The following is a 24,570-nucleotide window of genomic DNA, read 5'->3' as shown; positions in this document are numbered from 1 at the left end:
TGCCGCAAAAAAATAGGTTTTGTGCCAAAACAATGCGCATGCGTCGTTTCCGGCACACTTAAATCGCGGAAATGATTAGTATATAAAAAACATTATTAATCAACAGAATATTTATATCACTGCAAAAAAACCAACAAAAACACTTAATTTGTTAGTTTTCGAGAACTCTAGATTACGAGTTTAATAATTTTTAGTCATGGAAGGATTTTCAAAAAAGGGATTCAAGATTTCTTATGAATTTTTTTTTAAGAATTTGCAGGCAGGATTTCCAACCTGTAATGTTGATTGATCTGTAGGGTCCTCTCCTAGATGGGATTCGCCACAACAAACCTCTAAAAGCCCGATATTAACTAAATTATCGTCGTTCAACCGAGTATTGCCGTTTATTAACGAAGCCGATTCGATGTTAGTCGTCTTTATATCGCCGCCGCCGCCGCCTTCCAAATCTTGAATATTTAGATAATCGTTATCGCTAGGCTTATCTTTATCATTATCTTGGTGGTAATTTGATCTATCGACATAATTTGTTGACATAATTCGCTCGGTATCTATAGTGTAATTGTTGTTTCCTTGGTTTTTCAAATCTCCTTCGTCCTCATTCAACTCTTGTCTGAAAATAATATCACGGTCGACTGGACGATTATCGGACTCGGGTCCGATTTCCTCCTTCATCTCACTATTAAGTAATAACGATGCCTTTTCATTAACCGACGTTACCTTTAAAGGGGATTCCCGTTGATTTTTCTTTACCTTACGGTTCCTGCTTCCTTTCTTTCCGGCGGTAGCTACTTGTCCGTCTCGAGGACCCGCTTCGGACGGACCGCTACCACCACCTCCTCCTCCTCCTTCCTGTTGTTGAACACCTTTTTCTTCTTCATCCTTATTTTTACGTTTCTTGGGTGGTTTCTTCTTTTTGGTTTTGTCAGTTTTAGACTCCTGGTCAACTTCGGGGGTTTCCTTTCGTGACGACGGCTTGTCCAGCGAACTCGATGTAGGTTCGCGTCCCTCCACGCTACTCGACTCGGACCTGGCGGTTGCGCCAGTCCCGGGCGTCGCCTCCGTGGTATTTAGCGCGGTACAGGGAGGAGTGGTCTTATCTTTATCCAATCCGCCCCCGTCTAGCGAGCGTCCCGTGGCGCCCTCCTCCTGGCTAGACAGAGGCTTATACGCGTTTTTTGACCCGGTCTCTGAACCGGTCGCTCCATCCTGCTGTTGATCGCCTTGACGGAGCCTCTCTTCTTCTTCCTTATCTTCTACATCTTCCCACCAATCTTTCTTGGGTTCGGGATGATGCTTCGGTCTATTTCGAGCGTCCGTATCTTCCGACAATCTGCCAGGACGTTCCGGCCTTCCGGATGAACCTTGGGCGCTTTGAGGTCTTCTCTTAGTCCCGCCACTTTGCTTCTCCCGTCTAGGAGACGGGGAAGGTGGTTGGGCCGGGGAGCCGGAACGCCCAAAATCGAAGATTGAACCGGGCGAGGGAGAGCGCATGACGGACGGTGGTACGGGACTAGGCCGACGAGCCACTTGGGCGTAGGTCATAGTTTTCAATTGACCCCCTTCGCTATCCGAAGTCGAGCTAGTGACCTGATGTACTTCTCTCTTGACGGTCGATTCGGTTCGACCGTCTCCGCTAGTACTAGTATAGGAGGTCATTACGCTTTCCGAGTATTGTCGAAAGTGAGTGGGAGCTGGAGAGTCCCTCGAGACAACTTCTTGAATGTCCGAGGGCTCGACTTCTTCGTGGATTCCCAACAGATCACTTTGCGGAATTTCCGTAATGGTAACTTCATCGGCCTGTGGGTTATCTAAATGCAATTCCGCTTCGGAGGAATATTCCGAGGCGTCCGGTTCGTCGTCAATTTGAGGATGGTGCGATTGAAGCGCGTCACCTACTCTACTCTCTTCGTAATCCATTTCCTCTTCGGGTATTTCCTTGATGGTTCCCGGTGGAGTTTCCGGTCGAGGACTGGCTCTTCCGGACAAGATGTCCGCGTAAGAAGGTTTGCCTAATTGGCCGATATTCGCCCATACATTGATTCCACTTCCGCTGGAAGCCGAGCGGGTCAATTCGGGCGAAGAAGGCGAAGTTGGCGTGGATCTGGCATCGTCGGAAGTTTCCGTTTCCGAGACGTGAGACGGAAAGCCTTCAATTCGTTTGCCACGACCCTTGTCACTCGAGTCGGAAGTCTTCCTTTGCTTCTTTTTCGCAATCGGAGCTCCTCTTCGACTCGGTTCGGGCCTATGAATGGCGTTCCCTTCTTCTCGCGGTTTTCCACTAATATTCGGGGGTCTTTCGTCCGATTCGGCTCTGACTTGCTGACTCGATCGGCTCTTCTTGGTTTCCGTTTTTCGCGTGACGCGTACGAAAGCCGATGCATCTTCCTTCGCGATATCTTCACTAACTGGTTCGGGGATTTCCGTCGAGACGGAAGTCGCGCTACTAGGGACAATTATCGATTCGACGGGAATTGTAGGTGTTGGTTCGGGCTCGACACTAGCCGCAGTCGCGAACGTTTCCGTTATAACTACTGGGGGCGGGCTTTGAGGTAATTGTGGCATTTGTGGCTCAGCCTCTATAGGAGGCGTAGGAGATTTATTCGTATCGGTAGTGGTGGTAACAATATCATCCACCGTAACTACTTCCTGAACAGGAAGGACAATTACCGGTGGTTTAGGAGGAGTGGCGCTTTGAGGTTTGGGCGCCCTAGATTTCCTCTCGGCTTTCTTGGACTTGTCCTCGGGGCTCTTGGACCTTCGTCGACTCGAAGGCGGAATCGGCAGTTGAGGCGACTCCTTTCGGACCAGAGGCGAGGCTTTGCGCTCCGGTTGAACTTGAGGCGGACCTCTCGAGGCCGATCTCCCGAAAGGAGACGGGGACGGTGTCCTAATCCTCGGAGGGACGGACAGTCCTCCGGACGCCGAAGGTTCTACTTTCAATTTGAAAGGATCCTGATCGGGCGTTCGCCTCTGTTGCAATTTCTTAATTTTCTCTTGTATGACGAGAATTTGATTTTGGTAACGCTTAATCTGATCTTTAAGCGCCTATATTTCCGATTTTGCCATTTAAGAGATAAGTGAAAGAAAGGGGGGAAGTGACAAAAAAGGCCAAAGCTATAGAATTATTTCAATTGTAGGAAAAGAAATAGGCTTAACATCGATTGTAGAACGAAGAGATACAAAAAATAAAATCTCAACTATTATTCGCTGATAAAAATGTCTCGTGTGTACAAAAAACAATACACTTTGCCTAAATCCTAATTCGAAGTACGCAAGCGCTTTTCTTAATTAAGTAGGGCTTATCCTACTATAAAAGTAAGGTGGGAATGTACTCACGTTTTGTAATGACCTCTGGCTCTCTCGGTCTTCGGGCGTATAGGCGGTACCTGACGCCATTTTAAGTTGGTGTTCGACCTGCGACACCAAGTGGCGCAAATGTTGGGCATCTTGTTGATACTGTTCCTCTTGGGCGACGCACGCCGATAAAGTGGACCTCTGTTGCGCGATAGAAGTCTGTAATTGACTCAAGTCGCTCTGCAGAGAACCGGCTCGACTGGATATCTGGGTTTCCCCGATGGCTCGGGCTCTGAAGTGCACTTGCAACTTCTCGACCGACATCAGGATTTTCGTTCTTTGAATCGTTATATCGGCCATCATTTTCTAAAACGCGTCAAAGATTTTCAAACCACAACCGAAACCGCTTAGAGATAAAACCAAAAAGGACTTACCTCTCTAAGAACTAATTGTTCGTGAAGTGTTTTTCGTTTATTATGAGGCGCGTCGAGATTGGCTTTCGCCTTTTCGAGCCAAGCGGTCACTTCTTTGACCTTCTTGTCGCATTGCTCCCATTCTTCGACCATCTCTTGCAAAAGAGCCACTTCCTCCTGAAGACGGTTTTCCGTTTTGCCCAAAATATGTTCCGCCGATTCCAAGTGATCGGGCAATTTCCCGGCGCTACACGCTTCGGCAACTTTACCCAAGTGCCTCGTCATGTCCGTCAAGTATCTTTGAGCTTGCGGAACTTCCCTGGCCACGTTCTACGAGAATTAGTACCGCGCGCTTTAGTCAAGCAATAGAAACAATAATAATTTCTAAAGCATTTATTTACCTGGCATTCACCGAGTCTGTACTTCGTTTGGCCTAAGGTCGTCATATCGACTTCTTGATCGAGCAAGGCGTTTATTTTAGTTGTCCAATCTGTCAGAGCGTTGTGACATTCCAAAAAGCGTTGCCAGGATTCGAGCGCTTCCTCGACTTCCTGTCTTCTTTCGGAGGCCCAGCTCTCGACTTGATCCAGCTGTTCCGTCAAAGAGGCCATAGTTCCTCTGATCATTTCTCTGTCAGTCTCTTCGGCGCTATTGTCGATCAGAATTTGGCCGTCGCGTCGAACTACGGACATCAAGTCCTTAATGGAGGGCAACTCGGAACAAATCTCGCCAACCAATTCTTTGGCTACTGATGGCACGGAACTCTTGTCTTGAAGTCGCTCTTGGGCCTTTTGCAACCATTCGGCGATTTTTTCGACGCCCGAGACGTAATCAAATCTCGCCGTCCTCGCTCGCTTGAACTCGCGTTCCTTATCTTCCATGCCCGAGACAACGGATTCCGATAATATTTCCAAAGAGGACAAGGCTTTACTAATCGCTTCCGGGATGGTTCGACGCCTGTCTTGGTAACGACGACGGGCTTCATCGGCTACCGTCGTTACTTGGCGACTCAAACCACCGACGTGCTCTTTCATTTGCTATATGGGAAAAGCGGAAATACCTTCGAATATTTCCTCCAAGGTCCGAGGAATTCAAGCAAGTACTTACGTTAATCGTAGATTCAACAGCGTCAACGTCCACGTCGTAAACGTCCAAATTCTTCACGTCACTATCCATGTTTTGTAGAGCGATTCTAACGGCGGAGAGCTCAGCTTCTAAAGCCTCGAGGGCAGCCTTTTCTTCTCGCGCTTCTTGCAAGAAGGCTCCTAAACGACTCAGCAAGCTGTTCAAAGACACAAAACGAGCGCTCGTAAGAGCCAGTCTAGAAAGGTTCTTTTTAAATCATCGCCCACACGTCATTCTCTCTCATCTCTCTCGACCTCGTACTAAAGAAGACTTAGCTCCCAGGAAGCGTAAAAAACAAAGACAACCACTTTGGATCTTCTCCAAAAAAATAAATATTCAAGGCGTCATTTAAAAAAGCTAATCTTCGATTTTATAAAATAAATTACGTATCATTGAAAAATTCGTTTGGCACGACATTAACGAACTTGCAACGAGTCAATGGCTATTTGGCCCCTAACTTATTCTTTAGTAGCTATTAAACTTTCTTAAAAAAATCGAACTTTGTACCTACGAACTTAAAATCTATTTATAATTTTAAATTCGTTACAGCGTTTAAATAAATAAATTTTCATACTAATATTATAATATAAATATTTAAAATAAATAACGTGAAATTCACCCTCACGATTTAGGTAACTGGTTAATTTAAATTTTAAATGAACTTAACGATGCTAAGATCCCACCAAGGTTGTATATATTATAATAACATACCGCGGAATTACGCCCAATTATAGAAAAATTAAGAATAATTAAACACTTTACGTAATTAGAACTTTTTAAAAAGGACCTCAAAAAATAGTGTTCTGATTGGCCGTCATCCAAAATCTTTCTTCTATTTACCCGCCAAAACAAATCTAGAAGATGCTGATGGTACGCGCGCGCCTGACACCGATTCTTTCTAAGTACTTTCAAAGTTGCAATAAGAGAGAAGTTTTGAATGTCGGTGGTGCAGCTATTTTAGCGACATCAACATAAGCAGGGAATTCCTACGGCCTGAGCAAAGTGGAGAAAAATTTTACTCCGTTCCAATTTTATATTTTAAAATACACGCTGGGTCCTTTTAAAGACCGAACATATCTAGAATTATGATTTTCCTATGTAGCGTAAACATTCTGTATCTTTATAAACATTTTTCAAATATAAAAGTACTCCTAAATTAAAATATATATAGGCGTATATTTCTTGGTTCTGAAAATAGCCCAATTGGCGCTTTAAATATAAAAGATACGCTTATCCTTAATAATAATTTAATTATCATTCTTTAACTTGAATTATTTAAAAAGTCCCTTATAAATTAAGCTTAAACTAAGCGGAGGATGGTAAAAAGCCATCTTGGGGTACGAGTTCAGGTGAATGAAGCTAGTCCGTACACGCGTAGAATTGGAAGAGAGAACTTACTTTTGGTATCTTTGCTGAAGAGTTTGTATTTCCTGTTGTACTTGTTTAAGTCCTTCGGTGCCGGCGTTGGACGCGGAGCTCAAGTAAGCGAGGACAGCGGACGCCAAGTTCTCGACGTCGCTAACGGAGCTTTTCTGAACTTCGGCGGCAGCCAACAAACTCTACGCAAAAATAAAGTCGAGAGAAAAAAAATTTAGGAAAGAAAGAAAGAAGAAATTTATTTTTAAACGATGACGCGTATAAAAGGTCCCGGACCCATTAAATTAGTCTTTGGAAATCTTTTGGCATACCGGTCATATTGACAGAGACAGGCAATATCCAATATCCCTTCTTCTCTATGTATTTTCAATATTTTCATTTAGGTAGATTTAGTTCCAAATGAAATTCGCCGAGCGCGAATTTTCTCTCTCTAACCCACTTTCACTTTTTGCGTAACAACAAAGAATTGATTCAAACCTCCCAAAAATATTCAATACAGACTATCGGAAATTAATGTATATTAAAAAGATTTTACGGTTTTTTTATAAAGAGATACGAATCTATATTATAAATGTAAATTATTCTTGGTGTAAATGAATTAATTCATCGGGCCGGTATACGGGTTTTCTGTTTGCGAAATGGTACACAACAAGTCTGTAAAAGGGGCCACCCCCGATTCCCGAATGCAACGCCGGTGCCTCTCTCGTTTGTTCCCATTCGCTCAAATCTAAACTTGATATTTTACTAAAATTAATATCAACTGTCACACTAAAACCCCGTAGCGAAGAAATGTTCGCCCACACACTATGAACTCATCGCTTAAAATTATCGTAGACGGGATAAAAAGTGTCCTTGAAAACGAATTTGTTGATTAGAATGTTAGATCCCAGAAAAAAAGTAATATCCCGTTTCTTTCAATAGATTTCGTAATATAGTCATAGAGTTTTATTTTATAAAAGTGGTTTATTGCCCGTGGCATCAGGATGTTTACCCCATTTCAAATCAAGTTTGTCAAAAAAGTTATCGCTTGAAAAACATCGCGATTAAAAGATTCTAGACCTTTAGACCTCCGCCGTAATACGTATCACCCACGCACGCTTCGCGTATTTTGTAATAAGTTACAACACGCTCCATTAAAATTAAGGGATTTATTAGCTTACCTTAATGTCGTTTTCGGTGGTGTCATTCGAGGCTTGTAAAGTTTCTGTTTTTTGTTCCATTTCGCTCAACCACGATTGAACTTTGGTCATTACTTGAGTGTAAACTTCCCATTGGTTCAAAATTTCGGTCAGAGCGGCTAACTGAGATTCCAGCTGAGCGTACACTTCCTGCCATTGTTGGTTTATTCCGGCCACTTGTCGACTGACCGTATTCCGACACGACTCGTTAGCCAATCTGTCCACGTTCCTGGCTTTGTTGTTTAAGTCGTTGACCACTTCCTGGTTCTTGCGGACTTCCGTCAAGTAACGAGTAATGTTTTGCAAACTACTTCGGATGGCGGCTAAGGTGGCCGGACGTTCTTCCGGTAGTTTTGTGTTGTCTAAGATACTTTTGACTTTGTTGACGGCAGAAAGGTAATCGCTCCAGATTCGTTGCTTCTTTTCCAAAGTGTCGAACATCTTATCGGCATTGACCAATAATTGGTTAAGTTCTTGAGCTAAAGTGCTAATCTGTCGATCTAAAACGGGTTTTTGTTCTTCTAGTAATGTCGGCCTGATTCGGTTAGCGATTTCTTTTGTCCCGGACAAGTGTTGTTCCCAAATACTTCCGTCCGAGAAGAACTCCTTAAAAAAATAAACCAAAGTTAGGCTTAGCGTTATAACTAGTATTCAATGGTGACCTAAAAAAATCAACTCACTTGATGTTGCTTCATCTCCTCTTCGAGTCCCTGGAAGTCGACTCCTTCTTCGGACGTTTTTAATCGTTTGCGTCCTTTTTCTAACCATTGGCTCAAATCTTGCTTGGAGGCCACGAACTGTTGTCGATCGTTCAAAGCGTCCGTTAAGTAAGTCTTTCTTTCGTTGAGATCTCGTGGTAGAGTTTCGCGCAAGAGTTTAATCTCGCTCAAGTGTTCTTGAAGTACTTCGGTGAAGACTTCCGGTTGCAGCTCTTCCAAGACGCGGTCGGCGATCTTCTTAGCCGTTTCTAAACGATTGGTGATTTCTTCCGCGGCTTCTTGGTGTTTGGCTAGTTCGCTTTGAACACCTTCGCTGTCCAAGGTCAGCAAAGGTCGATTCTTGATCGAGGCCTCGTCTTTGTGCAGTTTCTCTAAAATAGCTTCCAAATCATCGATTAGTTTCTGTTGCTCGGCCATGATGCTCTCGTGTTTGGCTTTTAGTTTTTGAACGGCCTTCTTCAAACCATTGAGGAACGCCTTTAATCTTTGTAACTCGTCCATAATGGAGTTGCGATCCGAAGCGGAAACTTCGCTGCCTATCTGTTCTCCCTTGTCCCGCGCGACGGTTAACTTCGCCTCGCATTCCGTAATTTGATCCAGCAATGACTGATATTTGTTCAATTTGTCCATCGTTCCTTTGTCCGACTGCTCGATGTTATTCATGGTATCATTGCACTTGGATATAGTGTCATTGATATCTTTAATACTAGCGTGGAATTGCTCACGTTGAATAACCGATTGTTTAGCCTTGGTTTGCTGATCTTGAACGGACTTGGACAATTCGGCGTATTGATGTTGTAAGTTATTAAGGTCCTCGACAAGTTGGGGCGTCGGCTTCAAGTTTTCTAATTGAGATTGAACATCGACGACGCGTTTCCTCAAGTCTTGGCAAGCCAACATGGTTTCTTTGGCGGCGTCTACGGCGATTCCGATTGGTTGACATAAAGCGTTGTACTCGGAATTAAGTTTTTCCAAGAGTTCGGCGCTCTTTTGTATTTGGTTGAGAAGCTCTCGCTGGGCAGCCAAAGCCTCGTCTAGCATCGACAATCGTTCGCGGATGGAGTCTTTCAACCTGTTGTATCTGTCTTGAACTTTGCGAAGTTCGTCTTCCATAAGCAAGCGATCCGATTCCTTGAGTTTGTTGATAAAGGCATCGGCCGAGTTCAGTAATTGTTCGATATCTTCAGCCATCTTGTGAATTTCTTCAGAGAGTTTCGAATACATTTCCCGTTGTTCTTCGACAACTTCGATTGTCGAAACGGTCCTCAATTCCGAGGCCACCGACATTTCCGCTTGGAAAAGCCAACTATGAACTGATTCCAGTTTTTCCTCGTATTTAACTTGTTTGGACAAAATGTCTCTGAGAGCCTGGACTTTTCTTTCCAACAGACCTTTTAACTCTTCCAATTTGGCTTGGATATCTGAATAGCGGGTGTTCGAATTAAGAGTCAAATACCATAGGGATCAATTAATTCGTGATTAAACTTACCGTTGATGGCTGAACGAAGAGACGAAAGGTCTTCTTCCGTACACTGTGGTTCCAGATCTTTAGACTGTCTCGCGATTCCGACAATGGTCATCTCCTCAAAAGTTTTTATCTCAGTTTCCGTCGTCTGGTGGAAGAATTCGAACGTAAATATACCTTGACACATTAAAGGGACTGCAAAGAAGGCATCGGCGGGTGGGTAAAAATTATTTGAAATACGTCAGAGGCACGTGATCAAGGAGAGGCGTGGTTCAAAGAAGCTCAGTTCGTTTTATTTCGAAAACCATCACTTCATGGAATTGGCGCTGCAATCTCGCGAAAAACAAGGACTAGATGTCCAGTTCCACTCCATGAGGAGTCTTTGTATCTTGGCATCACGTGATGTCTGTGACGTATTTCAAATAATTTTTACCCACCCGCCGATGCCTTCTTTGTAGTCCCTTTAAATGCTTCAAAATTATAACTTACCTCGCATATAAGTATTTGCTTTTTGCTCTTTTCCGCTTTGGGTGTTGCGGTTTCGACGTTAACGACGGTCTCTTCCTTCTCCCTGAGCCAACGCTTAACTTGTTCAAGAGCGTTTTCGAATTGCAAGCTTTTGTTCAACAAGTTAAGCAGGTTGTCCGTGTGATTTTTCAAGGCGGCGCATAGCTCTTGGAACTTGGCGTTCAGCGCGTCGATTTGTTTCTTGAGTTCTTCAACCTCTTGGCTCTCGAGGTCGGCAATCAGGGAGTTGACCCTCTTCTTAGACGATTGGATGATGACCTCCTTATCTTCGATTTCTCTCTGTAAAGACTGTGGAGAAAGCAAAGCGTTTTAAATAAATGTTCTATAAAATAAAGAGAACTGGTCAACGACTTACTCTGGCATTGTGCAGGGCACCATCGACCTTCTGGCTTTGATATCCAGGAGGGAGTGCAGACTGCAAGTCCGCTAATTTCTCCTCCACCCATTCCTGAGTGGCGGAAAGTTCGGTTGTCACACTCTCGAAGTTGGATTGAATCAAATCCAGACTCTGAGCTCTTCTCATTCCTCGTTTCTGTAAGTCCTTGGCCTTTCGTTCGTACGACCGGATGTCCTGCTCCTGCTTCTCTTGATCCTCTTCGTTGAGGTACTTTTTGACGTCTCGAAGCTTATCTTTCAAGGACTCGATGTCCGACAATAGGGAGTCGAGTTGAGACATGATTTCTCGCAGAGCTTGTTGCCGTTGACGAGTAGTGGAGACATCCATCTTCTCGGCGGCTTCCATTCGCTCTTCGATGTTCTTCGTCTTAGCCTCAACTTCGGCCTTCAAGAAGAGCAGTTCGTCCAAAGCCACGATCTTGGCGTTTTGATTGGCCAAGGCTTCGGCTAGCTGTTCTTCCAATTCCCTGAGACTTTGTTTCAAGTCCTTCTTTTTCGCTTCGGGTCGTTGAATGATTTGCTCCTTCAATTCGGCCTCGTCTACCAAAGACATCTTGTCGTTAATCTCTAATTTGATCTCCTCCAGACGTTGCAGTTTTCCTTGCAGCAATTCCGGTTGGTAAGAAACGGGAGTGGCATGAACTTCGTGGACCACGCTCTTCTGTTGAATAATCCATTCATTGACGTCTTCCTTAAGTTGTTCAGCGTCTTCCCATTCGTGAATGGAATTAGTCAGTGCCAAGACAAGGGACTCGGCCTGTTCGATCAAATCTTGTAAACGAATCTTGATGGAGGCTTCTCTCTCGGGTAGGGCGGCCACCGTTCCGACCTCGGGACTCGAAGGCCGGCTAAGGGAAGCGGTTGCCTCGACGCACGACTGGATGGCTTGTTGCAGCTGTTGTTTCGTTACCAATAATTTACTAAGAAGTACTTTGGAGCCCTCCAATTTTTCTTTGGCGGCTTCCACCGTCATGGTAGATAGGTCTATTTCGGCTGACAATTCAGGCTCCATCGCGGTCAGTACTTGATCGCACATGTCCAAAGTTTCCTCGTACGACTGGAACTTCTTAAACGCTTCATCGAGCCTCGTCTGAATTTGTCGGCCACTGTCCAGTAGGGAGTTATAACTGTGTTGAATATTGGTCAATTGTTGCTCAATCTGTTCTTCAACGCTCGGTTCTTGGACCCGGTATGTTTCAATCAAGTTTCGGCCCTTAGATTTCACGTCATCAACCGTATTCTGATACAAACGTATCTCTTCCATGACAATCTAACAGGAAAAATGTACGTGTTAAATAGTTAAATATTTAAAATTTTGGGAACAAATAGATCTACCTCGTGCTTCTTAATTTCTTGTTGGGTTTGTTGTAAAGTAGATATTTGTAGCGAATGGTGCGCCATCAAATTGAAGGACATTTGCAAAAGCCATTTTTCCGTTTCTTGCAAAGCTTGTTGATATTGTTGCAAGTTACTTAATTCCGAGTCCAACTTGTGAAGAATACCTTGGCATTTTTTGGCAAGATTGTCCAGTCTGTGTTTCAGATCTCCCAAATACTTGCCCTTGATATCTTCCCCAGTTTTTATCGCCAACTCTTTGGCTTCCGTTTGGAGCTCGGCCAGTTGAGGGATATGTATAGCAATGTCTTCGTTCGTGTGCTGCGAGATAAAAATTATTAGGAAAAACGCGTACTTAATCAAGTTCTATAGAATAAGGATGGATTATTTACCTTATAATGTTCCTGCAGGGTTTTGATTTCGACGATGTTTCCTTTAGTGGATGGTTTGGTTTCCAAGCTCTGTTCGACCTTTTTCATCCATTCTTCGAAGGCCTCGCTGTTTTGGCTTAATTCCTGCCATCTGGTCAGTACCGAGGTCAAAGTACTAACAACTTCCGATACTTTCTCGGCGAATTTCGAAAGCTGGTCGCGCAGACTGTCCATCTCGCTTCGTAAATTAGCTTGTCCCGATTCGGGAAGACTGGACAACATTCTAGTTCCGGCTTCGGAGGTAACGGTCAAAAGTTGCTGACCTTCCGAAAGTACGGACGTCAAAGCCTTAACGTTTTGCAACCTAGTCTCGATAGTTTCTTGGCTTCCTCTCAAATCTTTGTTGTTATTGAGGATTCTATTCTGGGTTTCCAACCAATCGGTGTAGTCGGTTTTCACCTTGCTGTATTCTCCCTGGTAGTTGATCAGTTTTTGCAGCCTGGAAATAGCCTCGGTCAGATTGGTCACTAACGAAGAATAAACGGTAGCTTGGGCGACCGCTTGGTCTCGAATAGTGGCGTGAGACGTAATGTGAAGTAAGGCCTCGCATGATTCGTTAACTTGTTCCAAGTCGGATTTGTGGTAGTTGGCTTCCTCTAACAAACCCTTGAGGTATTCGAAGTGTTGTTGTTCCCGTCCTTGAGATGGCGCTTCGGAAATGGCCGAGCGGACCATATTATCGAAACGACTCAACCATTCGTTCATGTTGCAATAAGCGGCTTCGAATTCGGACCAAGCGTGAAGACACTGCGAAAGAGTTTTCTCGATTTCCTTGATGATGGACTGAATCAGTTCCCAATCCATTTGCAGATGCTCTATTTCTTGGTCGACGCGCTCTCGGCCAACTTGGTTCAAACTTTGCTTGACCAGTTTACCCAACTCTATGGCCTTTTGGACAATTTCCTCGGTGAAGTGTAACGAGTCCTTAATTCTGGTGTATTGGTTCATTTTTTCTTGAACGGCTTGTCTATCGCCCGAACAGTCGGCGCAGCGTTGCAACTTCAACCTGGTTTCTCTCAACCAAGTTTCCGCGTCTCTCCAGGCGTTCTTGTACTGTTCGTAAAGTTTAACTTCGCCTTCCAGAGACAAAACCGTGTTCTTGACGATATCGTAGAGTTTACGATACTGTTCCAAACTGTTGTTGGCTTCTTTGGAGAATTGAGGATTATGTTCGACCATGGCCTTCAACTTTTCAGCCGTTTCTTGGTGACGTTCAAAATCTTTTTGAATCGACATATTTTTCTCCCACAATGCTTTTTTCTCTGACAAGGAACCGACTTCCAACTTATCCTCGGTATCGATGCTGCTTTCAACTTCTTCCAACCAGGACTGGAACAACTTTAAGATCTTGATGAACTCGTTCAATTCGCCAGCCTTATTGGTCAAGGCCACCCTGGCTTCCGTAATCTCCTTGACCAGTTTCTCAAAGTCGGCTTTCAAGTTATCCGTATCCTCTTGGATGCTACTGGCTCCGCTCGAGTCTGTATTCTGAATAACCTTTTCGGTCAACTCGACCAAGTACTGAATCTTATTCTGCCCTTGTTCCATACTTCCGGACAGCGTTTTCAAGTTGTTCAAACGGGTATTGAGATCGTCTATATTATTAGTGGGTCGGGTGCATTCCTTCAACCTTTCGTGGGCCACTTCGATAAACTCTCCCAACTCTCCGCAAATGCATTGTTGTTGTTGGTGTTCTTGGAAGCGTTGTTCCAATAGGTGCATCACTTCCTTCGATTGAGAAAGAAGGGCGCTGTACTTGGCCGATAATTGGGTGAAGGCGTTGGAAATGCTAGAGTCCGAATAAGTTTCCAACAACATCTGAGCTCGCAAGTTCAGTTTGTCAAACTCTCCTTGCCAATCGAATATGGTCTGCAAGTGACTCTGGAAGGCTTCCAGCTTGGCCCGTTTCGTATTCATATCCTTTTGGGGGGCCATGAATGACTGTACCAAGGGCTCCATTTCCGCTAACCAGTTAGCGCACAGCGCGAACTGTTCCTCGTACTCGTTCCATTTGATAACGCCGATATCGATAGTGTCTCTCATCTCGTTGACGGACTTTTTGAACTGATCGTACTCGACTTGCAGGCTCTTCATTTCACCCTCGATCATGCGCTGTTCTCCGTCGTCTTTCAGGGCGGTTTTAGCAGCTTCCCCGTGTTTTAAAGCGAAGCACAATTTTGTCAGACCATCTTCTTGTTCCGTTTCAAGTACTTTCAACTTGTTGGTTTTGTCCTTCAAGATTTCGCGGTCTCCAGAGGCTTGCGAACACTTGCTTAGTTTTTCTTTGGCCGCGTTCAACCACCGATGGAATTCGTTACAGGCTTCGACAAACTCTTGGAAGTTGTCCAATTGAGATTTTTGTTCTTCGGCGTAAGCTTTGGCTTTATCCGCCAAAGTTTGGTACTGCTCGCCAATCGAGCTGATAGTCGGTTTTTGAGTCAATTCCTTCGCCTTGGCGTTGATGGACTTAATCATAGGTTCGAAGGATTCAATGTCTTGGACTAAGCTCTGTAAATAAGTAGTTAATCGTTAACTACTACTTATTAATGGATATTAAATTAAGCGCGTTCTTACATTAGCTTTCCGTAATTTGGCCCTTCGTTGAGTGACATTTTCTTTGGCCAATGGTGTGACTTGAATCTTCTTGACTTGTTCCAGTTGATTTTGATGGTCTTGTAGCCATTGCGCGATTCTGGCCTCGGCGGAACGTAAATCAGCCCATTGAAGTAGAGCAGTCTCCAACGAGACTTTACGGTCCGAAATGCTAGCGACCAATCGATCCCAATGCGACTGCAAGTCGTGCATCTCCATGGCAATTTTATCTTTACCCGAAGGATGAGTTGTTCTTTGGGCCTTATCACCGCAAGTTAAGGTCGTGTGGACCAATGCCTGACCCTCTTCTTGTTTCTTAGATATTTCCTGTAGTGGACGCGTGAGTTTTAGGCTTAGAAAAACAGAAGAAAAAAAACTAAAATAAATAGGCTTAAAAACTAACTTGTATTTTGGTTTGTTGCGCCTCAATTTCTTCTTTACTACCGTTGGTAGAAATACATTTCTCGAGGTTGGCCGTTGCATTATCAATCCACTTTTTACTTTCAATCAACTTCTCGCGGAACTGCTGATGTAATTCGTGGTTCTGAACTATTTTACTTACGACATCCTTTAAAAAAAATTAACGAGACAAGTTATATTCATTTCAAACGTATGCAATTTAATCAAAAAATATATGGTGCAAAAAATTATGAAAAAAGTAAAAGCAAAACATTTATTATTGGAGTATAAAATATACCAGTAAAATATCAAAGTTTTATAAAAACCATAAATAAATATATTCATTCAAATATTGAATTGTTTTTTCTTTTTTTTTTTTTGGCATAAAAATATTGATAATTTGGTCAGAAAATATCACGTCTTTTGGGTTAAAAAATTTAGGGATTAAAAGATCATTTTTTGAAAACCTTGAGGATTTTTACTGGAATATACGAGAGTATATTTGCAAAAAATATAAAAGAAAAAAATCCTGCCTTGGCCAAATTGACAATGACTTGATATCGGTTGTTGACGACTGTTAATTGGTTACGGACGTAAGAGTCCAAATGCGACATTAAGAGTCCTTGAGCCAGGACAGTTAACTTGTCGACCGTGTCTTTACCTTTCTCTAATTCTTCCATCAAACCCTGGAAATATCACGATAGTTAAAGCGCCAGTTCATGTGATTAAACTCGTCTACAAACGACTTACTTTACAGTACTTGGCGGCGGCTTCCTTCTCTTCGAGGGACGACTTCAAGGTGGCCTTTTGGGCCTTAACTTCGCCGTCCATAAGTTGAAGCCATTCACCGACGCGTTCGTATTCGTCTTTAAACTCGCGCAACTGGATGAAAACGCTCTCCAACTTTTCTTTCATTTCTTGGATTTCTCCGAAGAGATGGTTAAAGTCGGTTTGCAAAGTTTCCACGTCGGATCCGATTAATTTCTTGCCCGATTCGGAGCTCGAAGTGGTCGATACTTGACCGCAATGCAGCATCGTGTCCAGCTTTAATTTACCTTGAGTCTTTTTGGCAATGAGATCCTCCAATGAGGAAACGCTGGCCTCCAAATTTAATCGGTCACTGAGTGATCTGGTTAGCGGTGGCACCTTTTCTCTGAGTTGACGCATCCAGGAAACCAAATCGTCGCAACTGTTCTTGAACGCCAAATGATCTTTATAGTTTTGTTCATTTTGACCAACTTGACTGTGAATCGACTCGGTTAAAGTGTGGTATTTCGCTATGACATCAGCGGCTTGGGTCGTGTAACTGCTTTCGTGGCCCGCGTCCAGTAACTCCGTCATTCTATGGGTTAATTGATCTACTTCCAGTTTTTCTTGATTAGCTTTGTGACTTAGACTCTGAAGTAATTAAAAATAACGAATTAAGTTTTGTCGGTTCATTTTTGTATTATTTTACTTACTTTGACGCGGTCGAGCTGGGCTTTCTTTTCGGCCAACGTGGCTTGAGGTTGACTAGCGTCTTTCAAACTAGCTTCCAGGTTGTCAACGGTTCTGGCGGTTTGTCGAACCAATTCCATGAAGGCCCGCCATACGTGGAGGCTTTCGTCCAAGGAGGCTCGAGTCGAGGCTAAATCGGCGACTAAAGCGTTGTACTTTTCTTGAAGATTTTGAACGGATTCGGTGATGGGTTGATGACCCAATGGCGCCGTTCCAACCAAAACTACTTGAGATTGTTCCATGGCGCTCTGAACTTTAGCGTGAAGTTCATCTTTCCTGACGGTAATGTCTTGAACCACGGCCAACTTAGATTCCAATTCGTCGATGGTTCCGTCTATTATTTTACCACCGCGAAGTTTTTCCGTGTCCGAGTTCATCTGGTGAAGACACTCCGATAGTTGGTTATCGAATTCTTGATGGTCGTTGACGTACTGAGACCATCTCGCCACAACCTCCTACAAAATTATTTTCGTAAGTCTAACGAGGAAATGAACGAATACTACTACAATTGGATACGTTACCCTGGTGTTTGATACTAGCTGTTGATAACGGATACCCAATTCGCTCAACTGACTCATTCGCCGAGCGCTGGGACCTCTTTGTAATTGTTGAATCTTGTCAGTTACGGCGTCAATCTCCAACTCCTTGGCGCGTATCTCGCCTTGAACTCCTTTCAGTTTTTCTAGCTGTTCGCGTTTCTCGAAGAGACTGGCTCCCAAAGGAATGATATGCAAGGACGCTTCCATGTCCCGCATCCAAGACTGAACTTCCTCGACTCTTTCCTCGTATTCTCGCCACTGATCTACCAAAGCCACTAAAGAAGCTTCGGTAGCGGAGGCCATGTCCTTCGTCACCTCCCATTGTTGTTTGACAGCCAGTAAATCAGCCCGGACGGTATTGTGTCCGACTGATAAAGTTCCTTCGAGGACACGCTCGAGTTGCTGTTCGGTGGCGCGAAGTTTCGGCTCTTCGTCGGCGAAACTAGCTTCGATGGCCTTGACGCGTTCTAGGTTACTTAGCAAAGAGATTCGGTCGAGAGCCGTGTCGGAACACATGGCGATCGTGGTTTGAGTCGCGTTTAAGAAATCCAAGATTTCAGAGACTCGCTTGGTGAATTCTTCGTGTTGGGCAACGATGTCTTCGTATTGTTGAACGTAGGATGTCGCCTTTTCCAATAAGTCCTTGTGACGTTGAATCATGTCTTTCAAGATCTTATCAACATCTTCGTCCCGATCGGACAAGGCTTCCGCTTTCACGTGAACGTCTTCGATGTTTTGTTGGTGATTAATAACGTCTTGTAAAAGAGTCTGAAAATAAAAATGCCATCAGCCTCGAAGGAATAACCCGTAACGGTTATAAGAGAGCAAACTTACTTTGTACGTTTTGAGTTGCGCCTTCTTTTCGTCCAAAGTGGTTACCAGTTGAGGTTTAGTTTCGGACAATTGTTTACTGGTCGTGTCTAACCAGGCCAGTGATCTTTGCGCCAACTCTTCGTACTCCGACCAAAGGAAAAGAGTGGATTGTAACGACCTATCCAGTCGAGCGGAACCCTCGAAAATTTTCTCGTACTGCGCTTGTAGATTCTGCAAGAGAGTTTGAGTTTCATCCCAACCTTCGGGTGAAGTTCCGACTTGCAAGCGCTCGCCGCATTGCACCGTAGCGTTCAATAGATTCAAACCCTCGTTACGAATTTGCAACAGTTCCTTATTCTTGACGTATTTCTTCTGCAAGGCCTCTCGATTTCCGCAAGGCATGGCTTGAATGTCGGCCGCTTTCTCGGTCGAATCGCCGAGCCATTGCGAGCAAGTGTCCCGCTTCTGTTGGAATTGGACGTGGTCTTCGACGTGCTGTTCGCACTTGCGGACCAATTCCTTGCACGTTGCTAATAGGGATTGGAACCTGGTGGTGATTTGAGCCACGGCGATGGAAATGCGAATTTCTCCGCTGGCTTCGATTAATTCTTGCGATTCGTCGGATAATTTATCAACGTTGTGCTCCCCGCCTTTCAGTTCTTTAAGGAGGTCCTGTTGGTTTTTCGAATTTTACTGTCAATTTCAATTCAAAGTACAAAGAAAACCTCTCCAAACTCAAACTGATTAATCAACCCTATTTCTTCAGAACGCCATTAGACTTAGAACAGGGATTTTAAGTCTAATGACATTGATGGGAATCGGGTTGATTACGAAAACTGAATTACTCACATTCTCTAGAGCCTCAGCTACCTCTAAAAGTTTAGGAGCTGTGTTGTAGTTCACTTGCAAATCATCCACTACAGTCTACCGAAATAATTACATGCCGAAAGCAAAAGATCGGGGAAAAATAAATAAAACAAAAGAATAAAATCGTGCCACTCCACATCGGTGAAATAAATCCCAGTGAAAGAACCCGTAAACCAAAGTCAGTGAAGTTTCAAAAACAAAACATGCGTAGGAATTCAAATTATAATACCAAAAACTTTTGTTAAATAAAAATCCTAATCAGTTAATGTCAAAAAATAAATCCTCGTGAGTTAATATCAAAAATGAAACCCTTTATCAGTTATTGTCAAAAATTAAACCAACCACCTTAAAGATTTTAATGAGAAATAAAAAATTTACCTGATATTGTTTTAGCTGTTCTTGTTTCTCATCTAAAGTTGTTTTCAGTGTGAAATTTTTGATAACAGCTTCGGCAACTTCTAGCCAACCAGCTAAGTTGTGGTACTGTTCTTCGTAGGTCGACCACTGTTGAAGATAATTTTCGATTTGTCTTCTGGTGGATTCGATGGTGCTCGTTAACCTCCAATGATCTTGACCAATGGCCGATCTGTATTGTTCCAAATCGTCTCTATCGTGAGGCGAGACTAACTCTTCCAACTTCTGAATCGTCTCCACCAAGGTGGTCAGGAGGCTTTGGCCTTCCGGTATTTGATCTTCGACCTCTTGAAGTTTGTCCAAACGAGCTTGAAGCGCGGCGCGACTTCCGCTACAGTCACTGCAGAGAAGTAGCTTGTCCTGTACTTGTTGTAACCAAACGGCGTATTGTTCCTTTTGTTCTTCGTACTCTTGTCCCAATACGCTAGCTTTTTCGTATTTGTTGGACAAGTCTTTGACGTTCTCTACTAGTTTGTCGAAGCGGGATGTGGCGCTAGACAATTTGGAAAACATTTCATCGGCGTCTCCGAGGGCTTTCATAGTTTCAGCTTTGTCTTGCAGCGATTCCAAGAGTCTTTTGTAAGAGGCAATCTCGTTGCTGTAGTTCTTGTATTTTTGCAACTTTTCTCGAACGTTCTGAAGAGGGGGTAATTTTCCCAAGTCTTCTTGAACGGACTTTTCCATCGTGTCTAAGAAGTTCAGCATTTGTTTCATGATGTCAATGAAAGTTGTCCATTGATGGTTTCGGGTTTCTAGTTGTTTCTGAGTATCGCCTAATTCTTGGACAAAGACGTCGTAGCGATCTCGCAATTGTCTCAATTCTTGACGAATCTGATCCCGGCCTGTGGCGGCTGTGTCCTGGTACAACCGCTCGCCCGATCTGATGGTTTGGTTTAATAAATGCTCGCCTCGCGATTTGTCAGCGACTAGAGGTTTCAGTTTGCGCATTTTATCTTCAAGTTTCCCATCATCTTTCAAGAACTTGAGCGTCTCGCTGCCCTCGTTGATCCATTTAGAACATTCTTCGACCATCTTCAAGTAGTTCTGGTGATCTTCGGCTATGCTTTCCCATCGGGTCAACAAGGACTAAAAAATATCACCCGCGGTTAACTTAAATATTAATTTAAATTCAATTTTAATGTACTTACTCTAACGTTACTAAGTAGAGCTTGATATCTCGTATTGCATTGAGTGATTTGACCTCTGATTAATTCAACACCGGAAGCTTGCAGCAAGGCGTGAGCTTGATCGGTGAAACTATCGACCGTTTGCTGTTTCTTCGTTATGTCTTCTTTTAAGGTCTGGAAGATAATCAACTACATTAGAGACATTAAACTTAAAGTTGAGACTGATGGAAAATATACCTGTATCGTTTTAAGTAATTTATTCTTCTCTTCGGAAGTCGATTGCAACTGCGGTTGTTTAACGGCGGCTTCAGTGTCTCGGAACCAATTGGATAACTTGTCCAATTGCTCCTCGTAACCCGTCCACTGTTGTATGACGTTTTCCAAATTGTGCTGCACTTCCGAAGTAGAAGTGACGTGTCTGCTCCACGAATCCTTCAGATCTTGAACCTCCTTTCGAAGTACATCGGCGCCGTGATCGGCAGTGTTACTACAAACTCGTTGGCACTTTTCAGTCAAGGCTTTTAGTTTCTGATCGCCTTCGCTCTCGGTGTTCCTCAATTCTTGCAAGGCTTCCAATCGGTTTTGAACCGTTTTCTTTTCACCCATGGTGTCCCGACATTCCTGCAGTTTCGATTGACACTGAGCTAGCCAATCTTGGAACTCTTTGCAAAGGTCCAAGTAGCTTTGATGTTCTTGCGCGCATTCGTCCAATTGTTCGAGTAGCATCTTGGCTTTGGCGCACATGCTTTTGTAAGCCTCTCTCATGTTATCCACAAACTTTTGAGCGCGATTGTCTCCGGTGATTTGGCAAAGTTGTTCAGCTTTTTCGCAGACGTTATCGATCTGAGGTTTGTGCGCCAGGACGTCTTGTACGAGTACCTTGTGCGATTGAAGTTGAGCTTTCTTTTCTTGTAGCGTGCATTTCTGGTCCGTATTGTGTTCGACCAATTGTTCCGTGTCTTTCAACCACTTTTGCAACTGTTCTTGACCTTGCGAAAAGGATTCGAGTTGCTGAAGGCAAGTTTCCAAACGACGCAGCATGGACGCCACGTTTTCCGTCAAAGCTTCCCAGCGATTCCTCAAGGACCTCAATGTTTGGCGAATAGTTTCCCGACCATCGGGGGAAGTGTGCGGATAGAGTTTTTCTCCGGCTTCTAAAAGACCTTCAAAGTTCTCTTGGATCAGTTGATCATTGAGAGCTTCGAGTTTGGCTTTCTGTTGTTGCAGAGCGTTCTTGTCGCCTTCCAGTTCGGATAGCTTGGAGTATTTGGCTTCCAATCCAGTCAACCATTTATCGGCTTCTTGTATTTTAGTTTCAAAGTCTTGGTGTTCCTTGACGTACATTTTCCATTTGCGAACGAGTTCTTTGGCCGAGTTCTTCAAAGATTGGTAACGACTGCTCAACTTGGACAATTGTGCGGCGACTGTTATATCGCCATGAAGTTTTTCTACTTGCCCGTTCAGTTTAGTGGTATCTCCTTCTTTCTCTCTGATCTCTTCGTCCAGAGCTTTAAGTTTTTCGGCTTGTTGCTGTTTCGCTTCCAAGGTATTTTTCAAGGGTTGTTCGCGTACTTGAGTTTCTTTGACGACCAACCATTCCTCGAAAGTCGACAAGTCAACGCGGCATTGTTCCAATTCGGCCAAATCCGCGGTTAACGCTTTCTTCGATTTTTCACATTGGTCCAAGAATCTGGACCATTCGTCGCTGACGGACTGATATTCTTGTAAGATAGCGGGATGACCGGGCTCGCTCGTTTCATCAAGAATGGCGTTCATGTGGGACATCAAACCTTGCAGAGTTCTATCGCCTTCTTCTTTCTTGGATATCACGCCCTGCAATTGTAATGCCAAGTTTATATTTCAATTACCTAAGAAAAAAAAAGAATTTAACCGAGGCTTACCGAAATGGATTCAACTTTCGCCTTTTGAGTTTCAACATCCATATGTTCTTGGGTGACGTCAATCGTAGATCTAAACGAATGCATCCATTCTCGGAACGATTCCAATTTTTCCTGGTAAGTTTCGTGATTATGAACGTGATCTTCGCTGGTTTTGATATTACTCTTCAAAGTGGTCCAAATCTTATCGCAGCCACTCTGAAGATCGTCTACTTGTTGTACGGCTGTGGTATCGACCAATTCCGCCGCTTTTTCTCTCAGTTTTTGAATTAAAGGCTGATGAGAGGCCACGTCCGAGGACACCGATTTCAGTTGTTGAAGTTGAGCTTTCTTGTCGAATAATGTCGGTTGCAACTCCAGTTGGTCCTTGACTTTAGAGGAAATCTCGGCCAACCAGTTTGTAACCTGTTGACAACTGTCTTCGAAGGTGCTCCAAGCCATGAGCGAACACTCGATGGCCTTAATGATTTCGTTGGCCTTGGACCATTGACTTTCCCATTCCTCGCGCAACGATCGGATTTCCGATCGCACTTGGTCGCGTCCATCGGCACTCATGTTCGGGTAAATAGATTCTCCTTTGTCAACTACGGCGTTGAGAAGAACCAAACTGTGTTCCTTGCGGTTAAGTAGATCTTTCAGAGTCTCCAGACGTTCGTTTAAGGCGTTACGATCACCGGTAGTGTCCATGGAAGTTCCGAGTTTTCTTTCCATTATGGTCAACCAGGCGCGGAGATCAGTTTTGGCTTGATCGTAGGCTGTTTGGTTCTTCAAGAACTGGTGGGTTCGTTTAAGAGATTCTTCCAGAAGTCTCTCTAGGTTGTTGAACCTGCTTTGTAATTGTCCAACCTGGGAAGCGACTCGGGATTCGGGGCTTTCCTTTGAAATTTCTTGGCTTAACTGAGTCAAACTCTCTAGAGAGCTTCGACGTTTGGTAACGTCTTCTTGAAGGGCTTTGATGTTGTTAATTCTTTGCTCGAGACTTTCCAATTCAAGTTGGGGCGATGTTTCGCTTTTAACCTTCGCTTCGGTGTCTCGTAACCAAGAACTTAACGACTCCAAAGAATTCTCGTAACGTTTCCAAGTGGCTAAGGACTTTTGCAAGTGACTTTTGGTTGATTCCAAGTTTTTCGAAAAAGAATCCCATTCGGCAAAGGCTTGGTCGCTTTCAACGCGAAGTTCCTGATGCCTTTCGGCCGGAACCGCCCTCAAAATGGCGCTAGTCGCCGTTTCTAAAAGTAGTTTCTTCTCTTCGCCTTGCGGCAAGTTACCCTCCAGTTCCTATTCGTAAAATCAAAATTACCATCGGCTAAACAATTTCATTATATATTTTATTTCATACTTCAAGCGTGGTCATCTTGGCTTCCAAGCTAAAACGATCTCCAGCCAGATCGGGTTTGCACCACATGATCTTTTCCGTTTGACCGAGAACCCATTGTTGAAAGTCTTGTAAAGTATTATGGTAATGACGTTCCAGGATCGAGAACAAATTGAATTGCACTTTATGGGCTTGCGACATCAACGAGTCGTATCTTTAATAAACATAAAAAATAATCATCTCAGTTCAAACTTTCATACTTTCAAATCAGGCTATTCAAATTTAACTGACCGTTTTTGCAAACCATTAACTTCCTTCTGTAGACCACTAATGTCTAAAGTAGAATGTTCTTTTTTGAGTGTCTGCAACTTATTCGAAATCTCTTCGATGTCCGAGGCGTGAGCCACAATGTCCGAGTCTAATCGCTGTAACGTCAATTTAAAATAAATTTAAACCAGAACTAAATCCCGACTAAATTGTTATTGAACTTACGCGACATTTTTCGAATCTCTGGAAAATGACTTCGTCGTCTCCGCTACTGTCATCGCACAACGTGACGGCTTCTTTGGTATGTTTCAACCAATCGTTGATAGCGCCGATCTCGAGTTTAATTTCGCTTTCCTCGCCGGCTACTTGTCCCAGTAATTTCTCTAAGGCGGCTGACATTTCGGCCGCTTGATCGAAATAAGATTTTAAAACTGATTGTAGAGAGTTTAAGGTTTCGATTGGTTTGTCGTCATTAAGTTTCGAGAGCGCCGCGCATTTGGCCGAGATGTTGGACAAATTGGGCTGGTGACTAGCTAATTCGGTCTGCAATGAAAAATAATTTTAATCTTCCAAAATGGTTT

The 24,570-nt window shown here is 43.7% G+C and overlaps 2 protein-coding genes across 8 annotated transcripts in view; both read right to left on the bottom strand.

Moving 5' to 3' along the window:
- The window catches only part of Msp300 (Muscle-specific protein 300 kDa), a 72,537-nt gene that overhangs the window by 19,014 nt on the left and 28,953 nt on the right, over positions 1-24,570 (bottom strand). For 5 of the 7 annotated variants that reach the window (XM_089867385.1, XM_089867386.1, XM_089867388.1 and 2 more), the window contains 28 exons: positions 24,215-24,532; positions 24,014-24,147; positions 23,747-23,936; positions 22,411-23,685; positions 20,747-22,342; positions 20,531-20,683; positions 19,347-20,468; positions 18,951-19,025; positions 18,123-18,773; positions 17,271-18,056; positions 16,713-17,204; positions 16,003-16,650; positions 15,786-15,938; positions 15,257-15,421; positions 14,836-15,180; positions 12,223-14,769; positions 11,831-12,151; positions 10,455-11,765; positions 10,061-10,387; positions 9,596-9,719; positions 8,068-9,527; positions 7,370-7,993; positions 6,231-6,391; positions 4,815-4,989; positions 4,109-4,744; positions 3,729-4,037; positions 3,337-3,660; positions 2,668-3,045 (listed from right to left, as the gene is read on the bottom strand). In XM_089867385.1, coding sequence (XP_089723511.1) covers positions 2,668-3,045; positions 3,337-3,660; positions 3,729-4,037; positions 4,109-4,744; positions 4,815-4,989; positions 6,231-6,391; positions 7,370-7,993; positions 8,068-9,527; positions 9,596-9,719; positions 10,061-10,387; positions 10,455-11,765; positions 11,831-12,151; positions 12,223-14,769; positions 14,836-15,180; positions 15,257-15,421; positions 15,786-15,938; positions 16,003-16,650; positions 16,713-17,204; positions 17,271-18,056; positions 18,123-18,773; positions 18,951-19,025; positions 19,347-20,468; positions 20,531-20,683; positions 20,747-22,342; positions 22,411-23,685; positions 23,747-23,936; positions 24,014-24,147; positions 24,215-24,532 — 16,800 coding nt within the window. The remainder of the gene's footprint in view (positions 1-2,667; positions 3,046-3,336; positions 3,661-3,728; positions 4,038-4,108; positions 4,745-4,814; positions 4,990-6,230; positions 6,392-7,369; positions 7,994-8,067; positions 9,528-9,595; positions 9,720-10,060; positions 10,388-10,454; positions 11,766-11,830; positions 12,152-12,222; positions 14,770-14,835; positions 15,181-15,256; positions 15,422-15,785; positions 15,939-16,002; positions 16,651-16,712; positions 17,205-17,270; positions 18,057-18,122; positions 18,774-18,950; positions 19,026-19,346; positions 20,469-20,530; positions 20,684-20,746; positions 22,343-22,410; positions 23,686-23,746; positions 23,937-24,013; positions 24,148-24,214; positions 24,533-24,570) is intronic. The other 2 variants (XM_089867389.1, XM_089867391.1) reach the window with 2 other exon arrangements.
- LOC149718105 (uncharacterized) lies at positions 548-2,658 on the bottom strand. The gene is made up of 2 exons (XM_089867392.1): positions 751-2,658; positions 548-676 (listed from the first exon to the last, which is right to left on the bottom strand). The coding sequence occupies exons 1-2, from the start codon at positions 2,560-2,562 to the stop codon at positions 674-676; spliced, it is 1,815 nt and encodes a 604-aa protein (XP_089723518.1). The 5' UTR covers positions 2,563-2,658; the 3' UTR covers positions 548-673.

The sequence above is a fragment of the Phalangium opilio genome, unplaced genomic scaffold (assembly GCF_054372755.1).
Source record: "Phalangium opilio isolate 3A_F unplaced genomic scaffold, DU_Popi_V2 ptg000002l_1, whole genome shotgun sequence".
Classification (NCBI taxonomy): Eukaryota; Metazoa; Arthropoda; class Arachnida; order Opiliones; family Phalangiidae; genus Phalangium; species Phalangium opilio.
Note: the sequence above shows the minus strand (reverse complement) of the source record. Positions and strands in the feature narration are given on the sequence as shown.

Coding starts and splice junctions, on each gene's coding strand:
- LOC149718105 (XM_089867392.1), bottom strand. CDS start 2,562: ATGCCACAATTACCTCAAAGCCCGCCCCCAGTAGTTATAACGGAAACG.